This window comes from Pleurodeles waltl, chromosome 2_2 (assembly GCF_031143425.1).
Source record: "Pleurodeles waltl isolate 20211129_DDA chromosome 2_2, aPleWal1.hap1.20221129, whole genome shotgun sequence".
Lineage (NCBI taxonomy): Eukaryota > Metazoa > Chordata > Amphibia > Caudata > Salamandridae > Pleurodeles > Pleurodeles waltl.
Genome location: NC_090439.1, coordinates 1141388906 through 1141410251, shown reverse-complemented (window position 1 = coordinate 1141410251; position 21346 = coordinate 1141388906). Strand labels below are relative to the sequence as shown.

The 21346-nt window shown below is 48.7% G+C and overlaps 1 protein-coding gene across 9 annotated transcripts in view; it reads right to left on the bottom strand.

The window, feature by feature from the left end:
• The window catches only part of NUGGC (nuclear GTPase, germinal center associated), a 1501499-nt gene that overhangs the window by 730097 nt on the left and 750056 nt on the right, over positions 1–21346 (bottom strand). For all 9 annotated transcript variants that reach the window (XM_069221057.1, XM_069221058.1, XM_069221055.1 and 6 more), the window contains one exon: positions 20660–20860. In XM_069221057.1, the coding sequence (XP_069077158.1) occupies positions 20660–20860 (201 nt within the window). The remainder of the gene's footprint in view (positions 1–20659; positions 20861–21346) is intronic.

Below are 21346 nucleotides of genomic sequence, written 5' to 3'. Positions count from 1 at the left end.
TTTGTCCTGGAGTGCCCTGGGTGCCAAAGTCACCAGTACCCACACCTTCTGTCATGGTTGGTACACTGTCACCTTCTCAGAGGACTTCTAGGAGTGCCTAGATCAACTAAATAAGTGACCTCACCCTTTTTCTCCACTATAATGTCTGAACCACTTCATTTGTCCTGGAGTGCCCTGGGTGCCAAAGTCACCAGTACCCACACCTTCTGTCATGGTTGGTACACTGTCAGCCTTCTGGTCATGTCATTGTTTCTGTAACTCTTGGCCTCCCTGAAGGTTTTTAGTGGGCTTTTTCATCTACTCAGCCATTCTTGATCTTAAGTCAATCACATAATCCACTGTATCTTGTTTAGGGGGCTTCAAAGGTTACTCCTACCCCTCTTTCACAAGAGCTAATGGACCCCTAACATGGTGACCAAAAAGGAGTTCAAAGGGGCCATAGCCCTCTTCCTTCTGGGGTACCGCCCTGTAGGCAAAAAGGAGGCATGGTAACAGGACATCCCATCTCCTTCTGAGTTTTTCCAGACAGTCCCATAATCATACCTTTGAGGGCTTTATTAAACCTCTCAACCGACCCATTTCTCTAGGGATAATAAGGTGTGGTGAGCTTGTAGGTTACACCATACTTTACACATTGATTTTAGGTATGCAGACACCAAGTTACTACCTCTGTCTGACATCACCTCTTTTGGAAAACCCACCCTGGAAGAGATCCCCAGGAGGGCTTTGGCCACTTCAGGAGCTGTAGTGGTTCTCAGAGGTGTTGCTTCTGGGTATCTAGTGGCATGCTCCACTTCCACTAAAATGAACCTATTGACAGAAGCAGTAGGAGAGTCAAGGGGGCCAACAATGTCAACACCTACCCTTTCAAAGGGCACCCCAACCAATGACAGTGGGTGTAGGAAAGTACAATCTTGCCTGGCATGTTACCCCCATTTTTTACTTGTGTGTTTGTTTTCTGCCCTGTGTCACTGGGATCCTGCTAGCCAGGACCCCAGTGCTCATAGTTTGTGGCCTATATGTGTTCCCTGTGTGGTGCCTAACTGTATCACTGAGGCTCTGCTAACCAAAACCTCAGTGTTTATGCTTTCAAAATTGTCACTGCAGGCTAGTGACTAATTTTAACAATTCTTATTGTCACACTGTAAACTTCGCACTTGTATAGCACACTACTCACCCATTAGCGTCTCAAGGTGCTGTATGCATACCGCTGTGGAACCCCTGCTGGCTTTTACTGTGAGGTGCCCACTTCTGGGCAACCCCCAGGGTGAAACCAGGCATCCAAGCGCTGTCAGGGCCGTTGTGGAGATTAAGCTAGCTATTGCCCAGAGTTAGAGTGGGACCCACTAATTAGATTAGGCACCGAGGCGAGAATTATGTGGTCCAAGGGAATTGAGCCCAAGACCCGCCAAGGCAGGAATTGAACCCTGGTCCCGGGCCAGATCTCTGCATCAGGGTCTGCCGCTCTAACCATTGTGCCACACTTCTCCACTAGAACACCCATTTCTTTTGCCACCCATAAGGAGCTCAGACAATTCTTACACAGGACTGCCACTGCAGCCTGAGTGAAATAACGTCCACGTTATTTCACTGCCATTTTACACTGCACTTAAGTAACTTATAAGTCACCTATATGTATAACCCACACTTAGTGAAGGTTAGGTGCAAAGTTACTAAGTGTGAGGGCACCCTGGCACTAGCCTAGGTGCCCCCACACTGTTCAGGGCAATTTCCCCGTACTTTGTGAGTGCGGGGACACCATTACACGCGTGCACTACATATAGGTCAATACCCATATGTAGCTTCACAATGGTAACTCCGAATATGGCCATGTAACATGTCTAAGATCATGGAATTGTCCCCCATGCCAAATCTGGTATTGGGGTGCCAATCCCATGCATCCCCGTGGCTCCAGCATGGACCCCGGGTACTGCCAAACTAACTCTCTGGGGTTTTCTATGCAGCTACCGCTGCTGCCAACCCTCAGACAGGTTTCTGCCCTCCTGAGTTCTGGGCAGCCCAGTCCCAGGAAGGCAGAACAAAGGATTTCCTCTGAGAGAGGGTGTTACACCCTCCCCCTTTGGAAATAGGTGTTAAGGGCCTGAGAGGAGTAGCCTCTCCTGGCCTCTGGGAATGCTTTGAAGGCGGGATCAAGGGGGCCTTTGTGGTGCCACCAGTCTTACCATTGGCTTGCATGTGACACAGAAGCGACAAAACTCCTTTGTGTCTTCTGACATATGAGGCCAGTGAAAGTGAGGGACCAGTCTGTCCCAGGTCTTACTTTGCCCCAGATGTCCAGCAAGGGGAACGTCACGAGCAAGGGTCAACAGAAATTCTCTATACTGCAAGGGAATGACCAGTCTCCTGGTGGCCCCAGGCTTTGGATCCTTTGCATCTGGTATAGGAGATTGTTATCCCAATACACCCTATGGGTGTCACTGACATCCCCTACCTCTGGTTTGACAGCTTGCTGTCTTAAACCCTCCAATGTGAGACAGGTTTGCTTAACTCCTCCCTGGAAGGCCCCCTACACCCAAGAGTTCAGCTGTGCAAGCCTGAAGCTCCTCTGGTGCAGGTTATGCACAGGGAATAGACACCTGCTCCTCAAAAAGGGAATCTTCAGTGGGGGGAGGGATAGTGGATAACTGTTTACCCTTTCTATCCCTGCTTTTGGGAAGCTACTGGTCCATTGTTCCAGGATCCAAGTTTCCTTGTCCTCTTTGCTTTTTGGCCTGAGCCCTTGTCAAAGCAAAGCTATGCCCAGGAATGCCCAGCATTGCTGCATGGGTTTCCAACCCCCTCCCCCCCATGCGATCAACAACAGCCATAGGTTGGTTAACAGTGTTGTTGTGGGCGTCTGTCACTTGGTACTGATGACTAAGTAGGGGTTGCTCAAGAGCCACCAGTTTTTCAGTCACCATTGTGACACTGGCACCTGTGTCCCTGTAGGCCTCAACCTGAACACCATTTATTAGGGGTTGTTGCTTGTACTTATCCATATTAAGGGGACAAGCAACAAGGGTGGCAAGGTCAATGCCACCGTCAGAGACTGAAACAGCACCAGTGGTTTCCCTAACTAAACTAACTCCCACTACACTTCCCAGAGTGAGCCCTGCTACACTCCTGGATTGGCTATTGCTAATATTATTTTTCCCACCACCACTGCTATTGCTAGGGGCACTAGTAAAATCAGTGGGGGTTATGGTGGTGGGAGCTTTGGTGTTTTTCTTAGGACAAGTACTGTCACTTGCCCAATGGCCTTAGTTTTTACAGATATAACGCAAATGCTATTAATTCTGATGGTTAGAAGAGGATTTAGACCCAGCCCCAGAGGATTTCTGTGGGCCTGATGAAGACTTTGTTTTTATCTTTGTCCCCACCTTTGTCCCTAGAGTTACCATCCTTCTCCTTGTCCTTCTCACCCACTGTATGAGCTTCCCTGCTCACCCTTGTTCTGACCCATTTGTCCGCCTTCTTTCCCAATTCTTGTGGAGATGTCAGATCTCTGAGTCTACCAAGTATTGGTGTAACAAATCAGACACACAATTATTCAAAATATACTCTATCAGACTTTGTTTATATAAGCCCTTATAGTCTGACACTTCTCTGTCATGTAATCAGCCTTCTAAAGCCTTCACAGAACAGTCCATAAAGTCTATCCAATCCTGTGAGGTTTCTTTTCTGGTTTCTCTTAACTTAATCCTGTATTGTCAGTGGTTAAGCCAAATCCATCCAAGAGTGCAGTTTTAAGAATACCATAGTTGTCTGAATCTTCTTCTCTGACAGTGAGACGTCTATCTCTCCCCTTGTCAGTAAAGTACAACCACAGAATATCAGCCCACTGAGGGATCCTCTGAACTTTGCAGGCCCTCTGAAGTACAGCAAACCACTTGTAAATATCATCCCCCACCTTGTATGGGGGAACAAATTTGTGCAGATTTCTTGAGTCAATGGTGTCCTCCCTAAATCCTGAAACTGCTGCTGCCACCACGGGGAACTAATCCCAACTCCTATCTTTCCCTTTCCACACCCAAGGCCTCCCTGTCTATGGCTAGCTGTTGCTGCTGCAGCCTCAACCTGGCCTCCTACAGTCTCAGTTTCCTGAGCTCCCAATAGAGTCATCACCTGGAGTTGAACCATGGGATCCCTCGTAAACTGAGGTGATATGGGAATGGGCAGAGGTATTTCTTTCCCTGGCGTTTGTAACTCTAGTGACCTGACCTCTAGGTGAAAGGGAGTCTTACCTGACTGCCTACCCATCCCACTGCCAGCTACACTAGTAGGTCTGCTAGTTGGAAAATCTTTGAAAGAGCCCTCCACTGAATCTGAAGGATGATTCCCTGACTCTAAGGGTGTCTAATTTTCCTTCTCCTCCTGGCTACCAGCATGTTCCTGGTCATCCTAAAGGAGGCTCAGAAGAAACTTCTTATTGGGGTTCTTCCCTACATCTAGTTTTCTGTCTGAGCAAAGCCCCTTCAATTCCATGAAGGTCATGCTCTCATAAGGAGTACCCATGACCTCAGAGCTAGACCCAGCAGTAGGCATGATGAAGTGTTAGTGAAATGTACGGAAACCCTAACCTACCTAACCTCTAGTCTCTTGCAATGGAAAGGAAGAGACTAGAACCCTGTAACTACGTATATGTGTATAGCTATAGGTACAGAGTATTCTTTCCTGTGGAAAGCACCGGTGACAAAATGATAAGGCAATTGCAAGTACTTATCCCACCGCTGTACCACCAATGTAGGAGGCTGGCCTGATTTGTAGTGGGTACCTAAGGTACTTACACCAGGTCCAGTTATCCTTTATTAGTGAAATGTAGACAGTGTCTAGAAGCCAGGCCCTCTAGGGGTAGTGTGGATAAGCAGCCAAGGCCTAACTAGGAGACATGCAAAGCTCATGCAATACCACTGAAGTCACACAGCACTCACACACATGAAAGAAAATACTCAGTGTTACAAAAATAAAGGTACTTTATTTTGGGGACACAAATGCAAAAAACACCAGAGACTATACTCCTTTAGGAGGTAACCAATACACACATTATATACACTAGTATACAGAAATAGCTGTAAAAACAGTCAGAAAACAGTGCAAATAGTGACAATCACAATAGTTAGAAACAGGGCTAGGGGGAAAACAAACCATATACTAAGAAAGTGGAATGCGAAAGTCAATTTTCCACCTAGGCAAGTGTAGTGTGTAGAGGACGTTTGGTATTAGAAAACACCATAGGTAAGTAATAGAACCCACCCCAGAACCCAGGAAAGCAGGAGTAAATCACAGTAACTTTCCTAGAACACACAAGAACACAAGAAAGAAGATTATGCAAGAACCAGAAGAGACTGCAAGACACCAACGCTGGACTCCGGGACCTGTGGAAGAAGGGGACCAAGTCAAAGAAGCACTGTAGAGTCCAGGGAGAACAGGACCCCCTGTTAACCTGGATGAAGGAGTAAAAGAAGAATCTCCAGTGAGGAACAACAGTCAGTATTGCACCCAAGAAGACAGATGTGGGTTCCTGGTTGGTGCTGAAGATGTCCCACGCCGGATGGATGAATGTAGTCTGGTTTGCCTTGCTGGATTCTGCCAACAAGCCTTGGCACACGCAAAACACTGGGTTAGCCGAAAATGGTGCTGCCCGGGACCAGGTGTAACTCCCTGACCGGGTTCTGGCCAGGAGTTTCACTTGGCTCCACCAGCCTGCCCCGTGTCCCTGATACTGTCGACTGCCGCCTGGACAGCAGTTCAAGGCCCTCCTCCATCTGCAGGCACCTGCCTGCGCCTCATCCCAGGTGCCTAGTGGTAGGCTTTTCCTTCTGTGTTGCCATAATCTGTTTCTGCCATTGTATTGCCGTTGGTTTTACTCTGTTTTCCCTTCCCTGAGTAATCCTTCTGTGTTGCCACAATCTGTTTTTGATATTTGTATTGCCGTTGGTTTTACTGTGTTTTCCCTTCCCTGAGTAATCCTTCTGTGTTGCCACAATCTGTTTCTGATATTTTTGTGTTTCACTGTGTTTTTCAGCACGTCTCTGCCCCCCTGCCTATCTCTCGTCTTACCTGGTTCTCACCTCCCATTTGTTTTGCTACTAGCTCCGGCCGGTCACTGTTTCCCCTGTCGCTGCCTCCCCTGCGCCCCGCCCCTCGCACACCCAATGGCCCTCCCTCCAACCTCCCAGCTGCTCCATCCTCCCACCCCACCCTCTTAATGGAAGCCGATGTGCGGCAGCGCCAGAGGCAAACCCGTCTACGCCCATCTGCGCCTGGACCGCGCCCAGCGCCAGTCCCCTTGGTCCCCCATAACCCAGGCCCCCACAGACTACACTACTCCACAACCACACTCCCTCAACCAAGGACTACTCCCCGCCTGCACCGAAGCCAACCCCAAACACACACAGGGACCTTTCACCTGCTATGCCTGCCGATTCTCCTGCTCCCCCACAAACACCAGATGCACCCACACCAACCCCAACGCTTCCCACAACAAACACCACAACTTCAACGCAGAAGACTCCCACACAGCCCCCACCCACCCCAACAGACCCTAACCCACAAGCCCCTCAACCCGAACACACTCCACAACACCACCACAACCCACAGCAACACCAAAACCCCCCACACCAACACCATCACGCACAACAACAGCCCCCACAACTACCTTAACTGCATACTCCTAAACACCCGCTCCTTACACAAGCATGCCATCGAACTCTGAGACCTTATCACATCACACTCGCCAGACATTGTCTTCCTCACGGAAACTTGGATGAACCACTCATCTGAGCCAGACATAGCCACAGCCACCCCTGATGGATGCAAACTCCATCGCAGAGACCGCCTAAACAAACCAGGAGGTGGCATCGCCATTATACACAAAAACACCATTAAGGTCACTACCAAAACACACAACACCCTAGACAGCGCAGAACACATGCATTTCCTAATTCACATAAACGACAACACCGCCCACAGAGGAACCCTCATCTACAGACCACCAGGGTCTCGCCCCACCTTCTGTGACGCCATCGCAGACACCATCAGCCCTCCCCTCCACAGACTACATCCTCCTCTGTGACTAACTTTCACCTGGAGAATCCGCACAACCACAACTCCACATCCCTTCTAGGTAACCTAGGACTCAAACAACTGGTCACAGCACACACCCACTCAGCAGGCCACACACTAGATGCAATCTTCACCTCGAGCAACCACATAACATACACTCACACCACCGAACCCCACTGGACTGACCACCACTGCGTCCACTTCTTCTCCAAACCCCCAACACACCACCACCAACACACCACACCCTACTGCATCAAGATGCATGTTCTGTGGGGACAAGATCCCCACAGAACACCTGAACTCGGAGGAAACATCACCACCCGCAACATCAAGAACGCCCCCCTGGTTCACCACTGAACTCCAAGCGTGAATGCCGCAAAGCAGAGAAAGCTTGGCGATAGGAACCCTCAACCACTAACTTCTCCACCCTCAAAACCACCACTCGCAAACACCACCAACTCATACGCACCACCAAAAGAGCATACTACAAGGAACGCATAGACAGTAACTCTCACAACAGCAAGGAACTCTTTAACATCATCAACGAGCTCTCCAAACCTAAAGCCAGCAACATAGACCCCCCCCACACACACACACACACACAACTCATCTGCGACTCCCTCTCCAACCATTTCCACCGCAAAATCTTAGACATACACAACAGCTTCACACCACACGCACCCGCCACACACACCACTGACTCGACCAGCAAAGACCCTCCTCCCCCCCAACCTACTACTCACCTGGGCCCCTACCAACGACAAAGAAACTGAAAAAACGATTAATTCCATCCGCTCACCCTCAGACCCCTGCCCCCATCGCATTTACAACAAAGTCAGCCCAACCAATGCCCCCTAGCTTCACGACATAATCAACAGCTCTTTCGACAACGCCACCTTCCCAGACCCCTGGAAACACGCAGAAGTCACTGCACTCATGAAAAAGCCCAAAGCTGACCCTGATGACTTCCCCAAGTACCGCCCAATTTCACTCCTCCCTGTCCCCACCAAGGTCGCTGAGAAACTAGTGGACACCTGCCTGTCGCACTTCCTAGAGGAAAGCAACACACTCAACACCTCCCAGTCTGGGTTCAGCAAGAACCACAGCACTGAGACTGCCATCATCGCATGTACTGACGACATCAGAACCGGAGTAGACAAGGGCGAGACCGTCGCACTCATCCTCCTGGACCTCTCCGCTGCCTTCAACACTGTCTGCCATCAAACACTCTAGACACGCCTCCACAACGCAGGTATTCGACACAAGGACCTAGATTGGCTGACCTCCTTCCTCACCGAAAGAACCCAGAAAGTCCGCCTCCCTCCCTTCTACTCCACAGCCACCAAAACATCTGCGGAGTCCCCCAAAGGTCATCCCTCAGCCCTACCCTTTTCAACATTTACATGAGCATGCTCGCCAACATCCTCCAACCTCACGGAATCACCATCATATCCTATGCAGACGACACCCAGCTCATCATCTCCCTCACCCCTAACCCTACCACCGCCAAAACCAACCTCCACGCTGCACTCCTTGACACCGCCACATGGATGACAGCAAACCACCTAAAGCTCAACTCCAACAAAACCGAAATCATTATTTTCGGCCCCAACAAAACCATATGGGATGACTCCTGGTGGCCCACAGCCCTAGGCTCCCCACCAACCCTCTCAAACCACGCAAGTAACCTTGGCATCATTCTGGACCCCTCCCTCTCCATGACCCAGCAAATCAACGCCATCACCTCCTCCTGTTTAAACACTCTCCGCATACTACAAAAAACCTTCAAATGGATTCCCATGGAGACCAGAAAGACCATCACCCACGCACTCATCAGCAGCAGGCTAGACTACGGGAACGCCCTCTACGCTGGCACCACACTCAAACTCAAACGCAAACTCCAGAGGATCCAGAATGCAGCTGCCCGCCTCATCCGGGACCTCCCACGCCATGAACACATCTCCTCACATCTCAGATCCCTTCACTGGCTCCCGATCGACAAGAGGATCACCTTCAAAATCCTCATCCACGCACACAAATCACTCCACAACACTGGACCAACCTACCTCAACGAAAGAGTGAACTTCCAAACTCCCACTCGCCACCTCGGCTTCGCTGACCTCGCACTCGCCCCAGTCCCCCGCATCCAACACGCCACCACCGGAGGCAGGGAACTCCCTCCCCACCAACCTCCGCAAGACTCAGAACCTCCTGCTCTTCAGAAAAAACCTCAAGACGTGGCTGTTCGAACAGTAATCCACCTCACCTACCCCCCCCCCCCAGCACCTTGAGACCCTCACGGGTGAGTAGCGCGTTCTATAAATTTGTTGATTGACCCAGGAGGGGGAGCGAGATGGGGCTCTCAGCAACCCAGAGAGCCCTCAGAAGGCCAGGCAGCACGCATAGGAGTCCCACAGCCGAGGGACAAAGAAGGTGCAAAAGGAGGCCCATGCAGCACTACACAAAAGGATACCACTCTGCGGGCAACCACTCAGGAAGCTGTGCGTCGCAGGAAGAAGTACTGGGAGCCAGAGCTGCATGGTGCACAAAGAACTTCGTGGAAGGATGCCATCAAGCTTTGGAAACTGCAAAACACACGGTGCAAGGGGGTACTATCTTGCGTGGGGAGGCAAGCTGTTACCTCCACCAAAGTTGGACGTCAAGCCTTGGCAACTGCAAAACACGTGGTGCACGGGGTTACAGTCCTGTGTACCTCCACCAAAGTTGGACAGTTGGACGTCAGGACCATCGGGACGACTTCAGTCCACCACCTGTGTTGCTGGATCCATGCACTTCGTCAGGAGAGAAGACCCACGCCACCGGTCGTCGCTGCAGAGGGGTGCCTGCTAAAGCAGGGGAGTGATGCCTTCCCTCCAAGGGAGATTCCTTCGTTCCTCTGGTGCAGGCTGAAGACAGGCAGTCCTCAGAGGATGCACAACTTGGAAACAGTTGCAACTGCTGGCAGGAACTGAAGATACAATATTGCAGAAGTCGTCTTTGCTTCTTTGTTGCAGTTTGTAGAGTTCCTGTAGGGTCCAGATGCAGTTTCTTCGGCAGGAAGGTGAAGGGATGCAGGGGATTCCTGCTGGGGTCTTGCAATCCGAATCTGAAGAACCACCCAAGAGAGAGACCCAAAATAGCCCTGAAAGGGGAACTGGTCAGCTAAACAGGTAAGAACCTATCAGGGGAGGGCTCTGACGTCACCGGCTGGCACTGGCCACTCAGATGCTCCCAGAATTCCATGTCAACTTGGAATCCAAGATGGCAAAACCCAGGGAACCTCTGGAGGAGCTCTGGTCACTTCCCTTTCCTTTGTCCAGTTTCACGCCAGAGCAGGGACTGGGGGTCTCTAAACAGGTGTAGACTGGATTATGCAAGGAGGGCACCATCTGTGCCCTTCAAAGCATTTCCAGAGGGTGGGGAGGCTACCCCTCACAATCCTGTAACACCTATTTCCAAAGGGAGAGGGTGTAACACCCCTCTCCCAAAGAAAATCCTTTGTTCTGTCTTCCTGGGTTTGAGCTGCTCAAGCAGAAGGAGGACAGAAACCTGTCTGAGAGGTGACAGCAGCTGGGGCTGCATGAAAAACCTCAGAAGGCTGAAATGGCAGTCCTAGGGGTCCTCTAAGGAGCCCCCAGAGTGAATGAAATCATACAACCAATGCTTCCAAAAGAATTGGGGTATGATTCCAACATGTTTGATACCAAACATGCCTATGTTCGGAGTTACCATTATGTAGCTGGACATAGGTAGTGACCCACGTCCAGTACATGCGTAAAATGGCGTCCCCGCACTCACGAAGTCTGGGAAAATGGTCCTGGAGATCTTGGGGGCACCTCTGCTAGTGCAGGGGTGCCCTCACACATAGGTACTCTGCACCCTGCCTTTAGGGCTGGAAGGCCTGCAATAGGGGTGACTTCTAAGTGACCTGGTGCAGTGTAAATGGCAGTGGAAGGGTGCATGCACCTTTTCAAGCAGGCTGCAATGGCAGTCCGGCAGAAGCCCTTGCATGGGCTCCCTATGGGTGGAAAAAGAAATGCTGCAGCGAATAGGAATCCCCTTGAACCCCAATGCCCTGGGTACCCTGGTGCGCCATCAAAACTAGCCAGGGGCGCCGCACACAGTTTGAGAACCACTGAGCAATTTCCAGTTCGAACACAATAAAACTACAGCCAGTGGTTCCCAAACTGTGTGCGGCACCCCTGGCTAGTTTTGATGGTGCACCAGGGAGCCACGGCTCCCAGTTTGGGTACTAGGAACTTATAAGGGGGAACCAGTATGCCAATTTTGGTTGAAATACTGGGTTACCAGTATGCAGTGACAACATTTAGAGGAGAGAGAGCATAATCACTGGGGTCCTGGTTAGCAGGATCCCATGAACACAGTCAAACACACTGACATCAAGCAGACAATGGGGGTAATCATGCCAAAAAGAGGGTAATTTCCTACAGTGGTTACCCCCACTTCTTGCCTGCTGTCAGTGTGTTTTGACTGTGTTCACTGGGATCCTGCTAACCAGGACCCTGGTGACTGTGCTCTCTCCCTCTAAATGTGGTTGCTTAGGACTTAGCACACCCCACAACTGGCATACTGGTGTCCCCATGTAAGTCCCTAGTGTATGGGACATAGGTACCCAGGGCATTGGGGCACTAGAGGGTCCCCATGGGCTGCAGCATATATGGGAGCCCATGTACAACTTGTCTGCAGGTCTGCCATTGCAGCCGGCGTGAAAAGGTGCATGCACCCTTTCACTATAGGTCACTGCACCAGGTCACTGTAAGTCACCCCTATGGCAGGCACTACTAGCTCAGAGGGCAGGGTGCAAATACCTGTGTGTGAGGGCACTCCTGCAGGAGCCGAGGTGTCCCTATGAACTCCAGCTCCATTTTCCTGGACTTCATAAGTGCAGGGAAGCCATTTTAACCGTGCACTGGACACATGTCACTACCTGTGTTCAAATACATAAAGGTAACTCCGAACCAGGGCATGTTTGGTATCAAACATGTGGGAATCATGCTCCAATACTGTTGCCAGTATTTGTTGTGATTCCATGCACTCTAGGGGCTCCTTAGAGGACTTCCAGCATTGCTCCTACCAGTCTTCTGGGGTTTTTCGGGCAGCCCACGCTGCTGCCACCCCACAGACAGGTTTCTGCCCTCCTGCTGTTTAGCCAGCTCAAGCAGAGAAAAGAAGAACAAAGGATTTCCTTTGGGAGAGGGAGACAACACCCTCTGCCTTTGGAAATAGGTGTTACATGGCTTGGGAGGGGTAGCCTCCCACAGTCACTGGTATGCTTTGAAGGGGACATTTGGTGCCCTCCTTGCATAAACCGGCTTGCACAAGGTGAGGGACCTCTGGATAATGGATAGGTGAATAACCACTCCCGCCCCGGTCCTTCACCACCCCGAGTGGTGCCCAGAACTCCTCTAGGTGGCCACTTGATTCTGCCATCTTGAATCCAAAGTGTCCAGAGGCCCCCGGGAACATCTGAGTGGCCAGGTCAGGCAGGTGAGGTCACAGTCCCCTCCTGATAGGTGGTCACCCTGTTAGGTGATCAATCTGCTTTTTTTGGACTATTTAGGGTCTCCCTCCAGGGTGGGTGTCTTCTGAATTGACATGCAAGACTCCAGCAGGACTCCTCTGCATCGTTTATTTCATCTTCTGGCCACCAGGACTGCAACTGGACCCTCCAGGAACCAACAATCAGCAAGTCCAGCAAAGACGCAGCTCTGCAAGTGTTTCTCAGCCTCCTTCCAGCAACTACAACATTTCCCTGGCTGTGCACCCTCTGACAGCGACAAGTCTTTGCCTGCACAAGAAGGAATCTACCTTGGAGTGAAGGAATCACTCCCCCGCATCCATAGGCAACAACTGCAATGATGACCGGCTGCGAGGATACTCTCTCCTCTGGAGCTGTGTGGATCCTGCGTCACAGGTGGTGGTCTGGAGTGGTCCCCTTGGTCCTCTTTACCAGCTGTCCAACTTGGGAGACGGCAAGCCCATGCCTCTCCTTGCAGGACAGTACCGCTGTGCACCACGACTCTTGCAGCTACAAAAGCTTGTTTGTTCCTCCTCCAAGGGATCTTGAGGCTCAATGTAGCTCCGAATCCAGCACTCCTCCCTGCAAAGCACAGTCTCCTGCCTGCTGCTCCGGCGACGTGGGACTCCTCTCCTGGTGTGCTGAGTGGGCCTCACTGTGACTCCTGTGCCTGCTGACTGTGGAGTTGCCTGTGGGGGTTGCAACCCCATCTTAAGTCTCCCCTCACTGCTGAGGGTCACCTGGGACTCCCCTCTTTGGGCTGAGCCCCCCTGGATCTTGCTGGTCCCCGGCAGCTCTGCAACTCTTCATCTGCACCTCTTCATCTGCATCTTTTGCCTTTGCCAAGGCTTGTTGATGGTTCTCCAACACCAGTGACTGACTGCAGCTCTTCTTCTGTCGTGGGACATCGCCTGCATCACTTCTGGAACTCTTCTCCTGCTCCGGTTATGCACAGCTGACTCCTTGTCTTCATCATTGACCTGGTCTTGCATCTCCAGATAGGAGGGTAGTGGCTCCTGCCCCAACTGGACACACCAACTTGAACAGGGCTTGGTCCCCTTCTTTTGCAGGTCCTCTTCTGTCAGGATCCACCTTTCGTTTCTTCCAGTCTTGCTTGGGTCGTGCACAGTCCTTTTCCAAAGTTTACCTGTGAGTTTGAAGAAAAAACAGATAAGTTCCTCTTCTTTCCTGGTCACGGGGGGGAGGAGAAACCATGGAACTTACCTTTTGGGGTCCATAGTTCCTCCAGCTTCCCTCTACAGATCCCACTTCCTCAGGTGGGGGACTGCCTTTCACATTCGACTTACTTAGTATATGGTTTGGTCTCCTCCTATGGCCTTCATTATTTTCTATTGTTTTACTATTTGGTATTGCTTTCTATGCTAATCACTGACTTCTAATGTGTATATAATAGTGTGTTTACTCATCTCCTAGTGGATCTTTGCCTATACAGTATTTTAGTATTTGTATTACCATAATACAGTACTTTTTTTTAACACTGGTTTTTTCATGTAAGTGCTGTGTGACTACAGTGGTAATGCATAAGCTTTGCATGTCTTCTAGATAAGACGTGGCTGCTCATCCACAGCTACCTCTAGAGAACCTGGCTTCCTAGACACTCTCTACACCCCACTAGTAGGGGATATCCTGACCTGGTATAAGGTGATAACACCAAAGGTGCTCACCACACACCATGCCAGTTTCCTATAACCTGTATATTAGGTATCATTAAAAATCAAAAAAGAAAGAAACAGCTGAACAGCTGTGATGGACAGACCTGAAGTGGAAAGTCGCTACTTCTGCACTAAGCAGTAATTAATAAGAATGAAAGCTGTAGGTAAGTACCACATTTCTGACATAATTACCCACACTTTTTGCCTGGTGTCAGTGTTTTAGACTGTAGTACACTGAGATCCAGCTAACCAGGACCCCAGTGTCATTGTTCTCTCCCCTAAATGTAATTGGTAAGTAACGTTTACACCTCACAATTGGCATACTGGTACACCCATGTAAGTCCCCAGTATATGGTACTTAGCTACCCAGGGCATTGATACACCAGGGATCCCCCACGGACTGCAGCATGTTTTCTGCCACCCATGGTGGGTCAATGCAAACTGTGACTATAGGCCTACCATTGCAGCCTGTGAGACATGGTGCACACACTTTCAACCTAGATATAAGTTTTACCTTTTATCACGGTCACTGCACTCTGACGCTGTAAGTCACCCATTAGTTAGGCCCTCGTAGTGGACGCTGGTCAACACGAGATGTCCAAATACATAATGGCTTCACTGAATCTAGTCATGTTTGGCATCCAACATGTTGGAATGATGCAACTACACAGATTCCAGTGCTAGATGCATGATACCATGTATTCCAGTTCCCTACGGGATCCCCCATGTCTGCCTGTACAGTTTTGCAGGGTCTGCATGCCAGTCCGTACTGCTGCAGAGCCCTGTCACTGTTTTGCTCTCCTGCTGCTGATCCTAACTTGAGCAGGGGAAGGCAGAAGAAGGGATTTCCTGCAGAGGATCGGTGTTACCATACCTCTGTAGTAATAGGTGCATTGCAAGGACTTTTCAACCTCTGTGGCCATGCATCCTCCAGAGTCACAAGGACTCAGCCCGCACTTAGGTAAGCAAGAAGAAATCTCCCTTGGAGTGAGGGAGTCACTCCCCTGCATTCACAGGCACCTCAGCATCAAAGACCGGCTTATCGATTCTACTGTCCCACGGATTTTCCAAGGCTCTAAAACAAAGGTGGTGGTTCTGTGGCCCTCCAGAAGTCTGACCTGTCTTCTTCGCAACTGAGAAGTCTGAGGGCCCTCGTTGGAGCTGCCTGACTGGAACCCCTGTGCACTGAGTCTGACATTGCCAAGGCTTTTTGGCTCTTCAGTCCGAAGATGACGTCGCTCCAAAAACACCCAGCCTCCAGCACTACACAGCTCCAAGAACGACAACCTCTCTGCAACTCCTGCGACATGGGCACCCCTCTTTGCTGTGCTGCTGAGGCCTCCCTGCAACACCATATGCCTGCTGCCAGAGGGTCCTGCTGGGAGCTCACACGATTCCTGCTGCCTCTCCTGCTTGCTAAGAGCTGGCCCTGACTTAATTGCTATGATAGCATCTCTTATACCGTGCTGGTCCCCAAACTTCTGCAGCTCTCCGTGCAACTCTTTCTTGCACTTGCAAAGGCATGTTGGTGGTTCTGCTGACCAATGACCTCTTCCAACAGCCACAGGTCAGCTTGTAGATGACCCCTGGGATCTTGCTGCATCGCCTGGACTCCACAGCTGCACTTCTTTGACCACCAATCAACAGGAAGCATCTCTAAGAAGGGTGGGCATTGCCTCCTGAACCACTTGGCCACCCCTAGGTGGTCTGGACTCTGTCCCCTTTTTCCTTAGGTCCTCTTATTCTGGAATCAACACCTGGGTTCCATTGACCTGGTGCATGGGTCACAAAAGCAGCAGGACAACAGAGGTCTCTATTGACTTCAACTGGAGGCTCCAACACAACTTCACCCTTATGCACCTGGGCTCCCTGGTGTAGGTACTCTGCTTCTCTGGGTATCCATGGGTGGGAGCACTATTGAACCTTCCTTCTCCCAACAGGTTTCCTCTGGGTCCTCTAGGAAGGGTCCTACAACTAAAAAAATGCATGATTTCCCCATGTTATCCTTTGGACACTGACCCAGGATTACACTTCTGTACACGGGTGCCTGGGGAAGCCTAGGTATTTACCTTTGGTGTTTTAATGCTACCTCGGTCCTAATGGTCCTTGGATGGTAGTGATTTTCACATTCCATTTTCTTAGTATATGGTTTGCCCCTAACCCCCCTCCTAATAAGGCTCCATGTTATTTCTTTGCTTTTACTTGCCTGTTTCTGAGTATATTTTTGTATGTTCATATCGCTAGTAAGGAGATATACCAAAGTTAGTTTAGTGTTTGAGTTATAATAAATAATACATTATGTTTCTAACACTGGTGTGGTTCTTTCCTGTGTGTATGACTGACTGGCCTGTGTGATATCTGCCACTGCTTTACACCCTCCTGGATAAGCCTTAGCTGTTCTCCATCGCTACCCCTTTGAGAGCTCTGGTTATCTAGAACCTCTTACATTATGACTAAGGGTTGACTCAATACAGGGTGCCTCACACCTATAGTTGTACACCACATACTGAGCAAGCCTCCTACAAAAGCAATCTAACATGGGATAATAGGGTTTACTTTAAAGAATGTCTCCACTTTAAAAAAGTCATTCAGGATAGATGCACCTATTACATCCCTTATTATTGTAAAAGGCCAGAAATAAGGGTCATACATGTAAAGAATCACAAGGTAATCTGAATAACCATTAACACCTGCAAAGCCAAATCAGCCTGTTCACCAAATAAATGTGCACCATCAAAAGGCTAATCTTTTAGGCTATTCTGTACAGTCTCAGACGACCCATATTCATGCAGCCATGCAAGTATGCGCAGTACAACTGACTGAGCCACAGCTCTACCCACTGAATCTGTGGTATCCATACCATTTTTATGGTGAATTTAGTCACTTCCCGGCCATCCTATAGGAGTTCACCCCTGGCGTCCTCTGGAAGAGAAGGCAGTATGCGTGCCACTGTGTCCCATAATGTTTGAGAAAATCTGCCTAGAACACATGCCGTGCTTAATGACCTCATTGCTGAACTGACAGAAGAGAAAATATTTCTCCCACAATGTTCCAGCCATCTGGACTCCATTTGGTGGGAAAAAAGGAAGGACACCAGACCTTTTGTGGTGGCATGTTTTAAAAGACAAACTACTGAGGTAAGCTGCCAATCTAAGACTACAGATTCTCTCCTCAATACTTCAGCTTAAGAGGAATTTGCCTCTGTTGCCATACCAGGAAGAGAAAGTTAATCTGTAACTGGGGAGGACTCAAGTCACCAGCCTCATCCAGATCTGTCAGCCAATTGTCCAAATGAGGCTGGACAGTATTGTCTAAAGGGTTTTGACACCCCATATTCTCTCTTTACCCTTCAAAACTGTGTGTTCCCGTATGAAAAACAGTAACAGGTTGTATAGGGAGAGTCGAACAGAGTAATGGGCTCAGCAATGATCGGCACCACCAACGTCACTGGCTGACCCAAAGCCAGTGCGAATCTGAAATGGATACTAAGCAAAACAAATAGTGGAGCACTCATGTATATAGATTCCTAAATTTTACCAAGATCCGATTTAAGTCAACTATTCATGTAGTCAAAATGTCCATTTTGAAATTGCTTTTATACAAAAATGGAAGTAGGTATGTGGCTAATTAAGTCAAGTACATCATTTATTAAACACAGACATACACCCATAACAGCATATATTGATTATCTTATAATCCAAAAAATGATATTGAAAAATGTACAAATATTTAACCAGAAAAAATTGTTGACTTAAAACTGATCTTGGTAAAATGTAGGAATCTATATACATGAGTGCTCCACTATTTGATTTGCTTAGAATACAAATAACTGGTTTAAATGCTTTTTATCCCAGTAAATGTGCTTTGGCAACAGGCACATGTTTAGTGTTTGAGCACCGGACATTTAGACATTCACACTAGCAGAAATGTGCAGCTAAAATATGGTCACTGTTGCCTTAACTTGCACGAATCAGAAATGGATTCAGAGGGCCCAACTGTCACTGAGGCGAACCCGTAGCCGTGGATCCAGTCAGGGCACCTCTCACCTCCTTGGGGGTAGAAAGCGCACCAGAGAGGGGTTGAGGAATTAGAATACTCAGGCATTTGGGCTAGATTTGCCCCAGCTTCAACAAATTTAGGGAGGCGCAGGGTGGACTCCTGTGACTGCTCTGCAACAAAAGGTTGGGAAACGGCATCAGAGAATCCTAACTTGCACAACAGTCTTAACTTTGTCCTTTTTAAAAGCAAACTGGATGAAGAATTTTGGACACTGTAGCCTTTCCTCTAGGCTGCATATGGACATTTGTACGTGACTTTGGAAGCCTTCTGAAGTAAGGCGAACATGAACACTTAAGAAGTTATATTGGAAAAAGTGCTCCGGGGTTCTCGCAGGCGGACTGAACTATTCAACGCTTATACATGGAAATCCCCTACGAGAGAACAAATGTGCAGTTTTGGGAAAGAGCTCTGGCACTGGGGACGTGGTTAGCAGGGACCCAGTACACTTTCAGTTGAAATCACATCAGATTCTAGGCAAAATGTTGGGGGCTAACCATGCCAAACAAGGTGCTTTCCTACGCAGAGCAGGTGCATAGGCTGCAAAATGCCTATCAAAGGTTTGGCACCTATTGCCTAAGTGGGGAGTGGTAATCCTCTGACATCAGCGGTCCTCAAAACAACTACAGCAAAAGAGGCATGTGCTGCTATAGGGGGTCCAGAGGGGAAATCAAGGTCCGATTCCTAGGAGGTGTCCAAGCCACTGGCATTCTACAAGTAAAGTTAAAGGCTAGTATCTGTATAGTGAAGACATTTTCTACTTCTTCACTGTCATCTTCATCATTCTTTAGCACTGCTCAGAAAGTAGGATGGGAGAAGAAAGCATGTCAACCTGAGATTTTTCCAAAGTGTATCACGACACTGGATGGTACCCAGTTGAAGACAGTTCCAGATCCAAAGCTGGAGCTGAAGACTAATCTAGAGCTAGTTTCACATGAGCCAGTGGATAAACATGTGGCAAGGCCTGGGAAGAGGAGTTGAAGCACAGACCGGTGATGGCTGCCTATGTATATATGGTTGGTGTAAGCCAGGCAGAACCTAATGGCAGAAGTTAGATTGGAGACCATCATGGATCTGTGTGACAAAAGCCACACAAAAGGGACTCCGAGGTTTTTTGAATACCTGCAGCATTGCATCCTTTTAGGCCTCATTTTGCAGTGCCATTAATTCTATGTATATTGGCTCTAGCTTCTGCAAGGAGTTGGATGCTGAGGTCTGAGTAGGGATGTGCAAAATCAGATTTTGACACTTCCTCCTGGAGCAAGAATACCATCGTGGAGCACTGAGCTCACTTCTTGTACTTCTACAAATCCTCCCTAGACTTCTTTTTTTAACTTCTGATATAATGTACCTGACGAGGCCCCACTTGTGGAACGTGGCCCACGGTTCCCATATTCTCTTAGGGTGAATCATGTAATATCTGCAGCACGACTGAGGTATACTTGCTATCAAGGCACCATAATCAGACATCAGATGACTGTCACCAACATTTGCTTTTGGTGTGTGCAACAAAAAGTATTAACCTGCCGCTTTCAGGGGCGACACCCAAGCACACCACAAATGTTTGTAATATGGACACTCTTTGAAAGCCATAATCGGTAGGAGCAGAGCTCTGGGTCAGTGTCTTTCAGGTGGACAAAGAGGAAAGAATGTCAGCCTACCTTGGTGGTTCTGTGTCATTATTTCCAAAGCTCAGGAAGGAGCTGCAGCGGAGGTTGATGGTGCCACATGCCCGCACGCAGGAACTATTGCAAGAGTTTCCAGATCCAGTCTGGTACCTGGGTAGAAACTTGGTGGACAATTTACTCCATCACAACGGTGATGGATATCCCTTTTGCTGAAATCTAAATCCCATAGGATATGATGAGATTTAGATTTTGGCAGACAGGTAATACATAACCGCTGTGACAGCAACTCATCCGACAATATCTAAATCAGGCCCATAACCCTGACATATGATCTGGAACCTGCTAGACTTGGGACAACACTGACAATCAACTTGCAGCATGATAAATTAAATCCAGTTCTTTCTTTCCTTTCTGCAGAGATGTGCCATTTAAATGCTGGAACAGAACGTATAAAGAGATTTAGCTTCAGTCCCTGCAAAAGAGGTAAACGAAGGCATAGTGATACCATATATCTCTGAGGAGCTCCTCAGAAAAGGGCAGAAGAGAAGAGGGTGACAGGCTGTGGAAGAGGAAAGTGGTTAAGAGCGGAGAAGACTGGATCAGTACTGGCAAGGATTTTTATTCTTGGCTGGTGCTGTTTCATTTTTAAAACCGAATGAAAAGCTCCAACTCACAGCATAGGCTTAAACTGGACTTACTTGTGATCCCCATCGCTGAACCTTCTCTTCACATATTCCCTTGGCCTTCTCCACACCCCGATTCAACTCATTACCAATCAGAACATCAAAACATTCTGAGAATTCGCCAATACTCTTCTTCACTACTGCTTGAAGCATTTCACGCACATCAGCCAGGCAGTTCTGCACAATGTCCTTGATCTGGGCTTGGAGTGTTTCATCCTAGTATGGAAAAGGAACAAGAGAGTGAGTCGCCATTGTACATTCTTGGACTGAAATATACAACACAGCATATAACAACGAACAACGCTTTTAAGCTACATTGACTTTCGTTACACAGACAGGCCTAAATTCCCTGTCAAGGCCTCACTGATTAAAAGCCAATAACTTCTTTCTACAAAATATATAGACATATTTTACACTGTGGCGGCTGCCACTGTATAGTTATAATTTTATAACTAGGTTCAGGTTCGCTAATAACTCTACTGCCGTCTTATGACTGAACAAAACGTTCCAAAAAAAAGATTATCTACCTCTGGTCCTTCAATGAAAGTTTCATGTTGATCTGTGAAGTGGTGGACAAGAAAAGGGGGTGGGGAGTCTGAGGCTTGAAAAGTGTGATTTCCCATAGGAAACTTTGCTCTCCGATTCATAATAAAAGGCTGAAAATAATAACATCAAATTTGGCAAACAGTTAAACCTTTACTC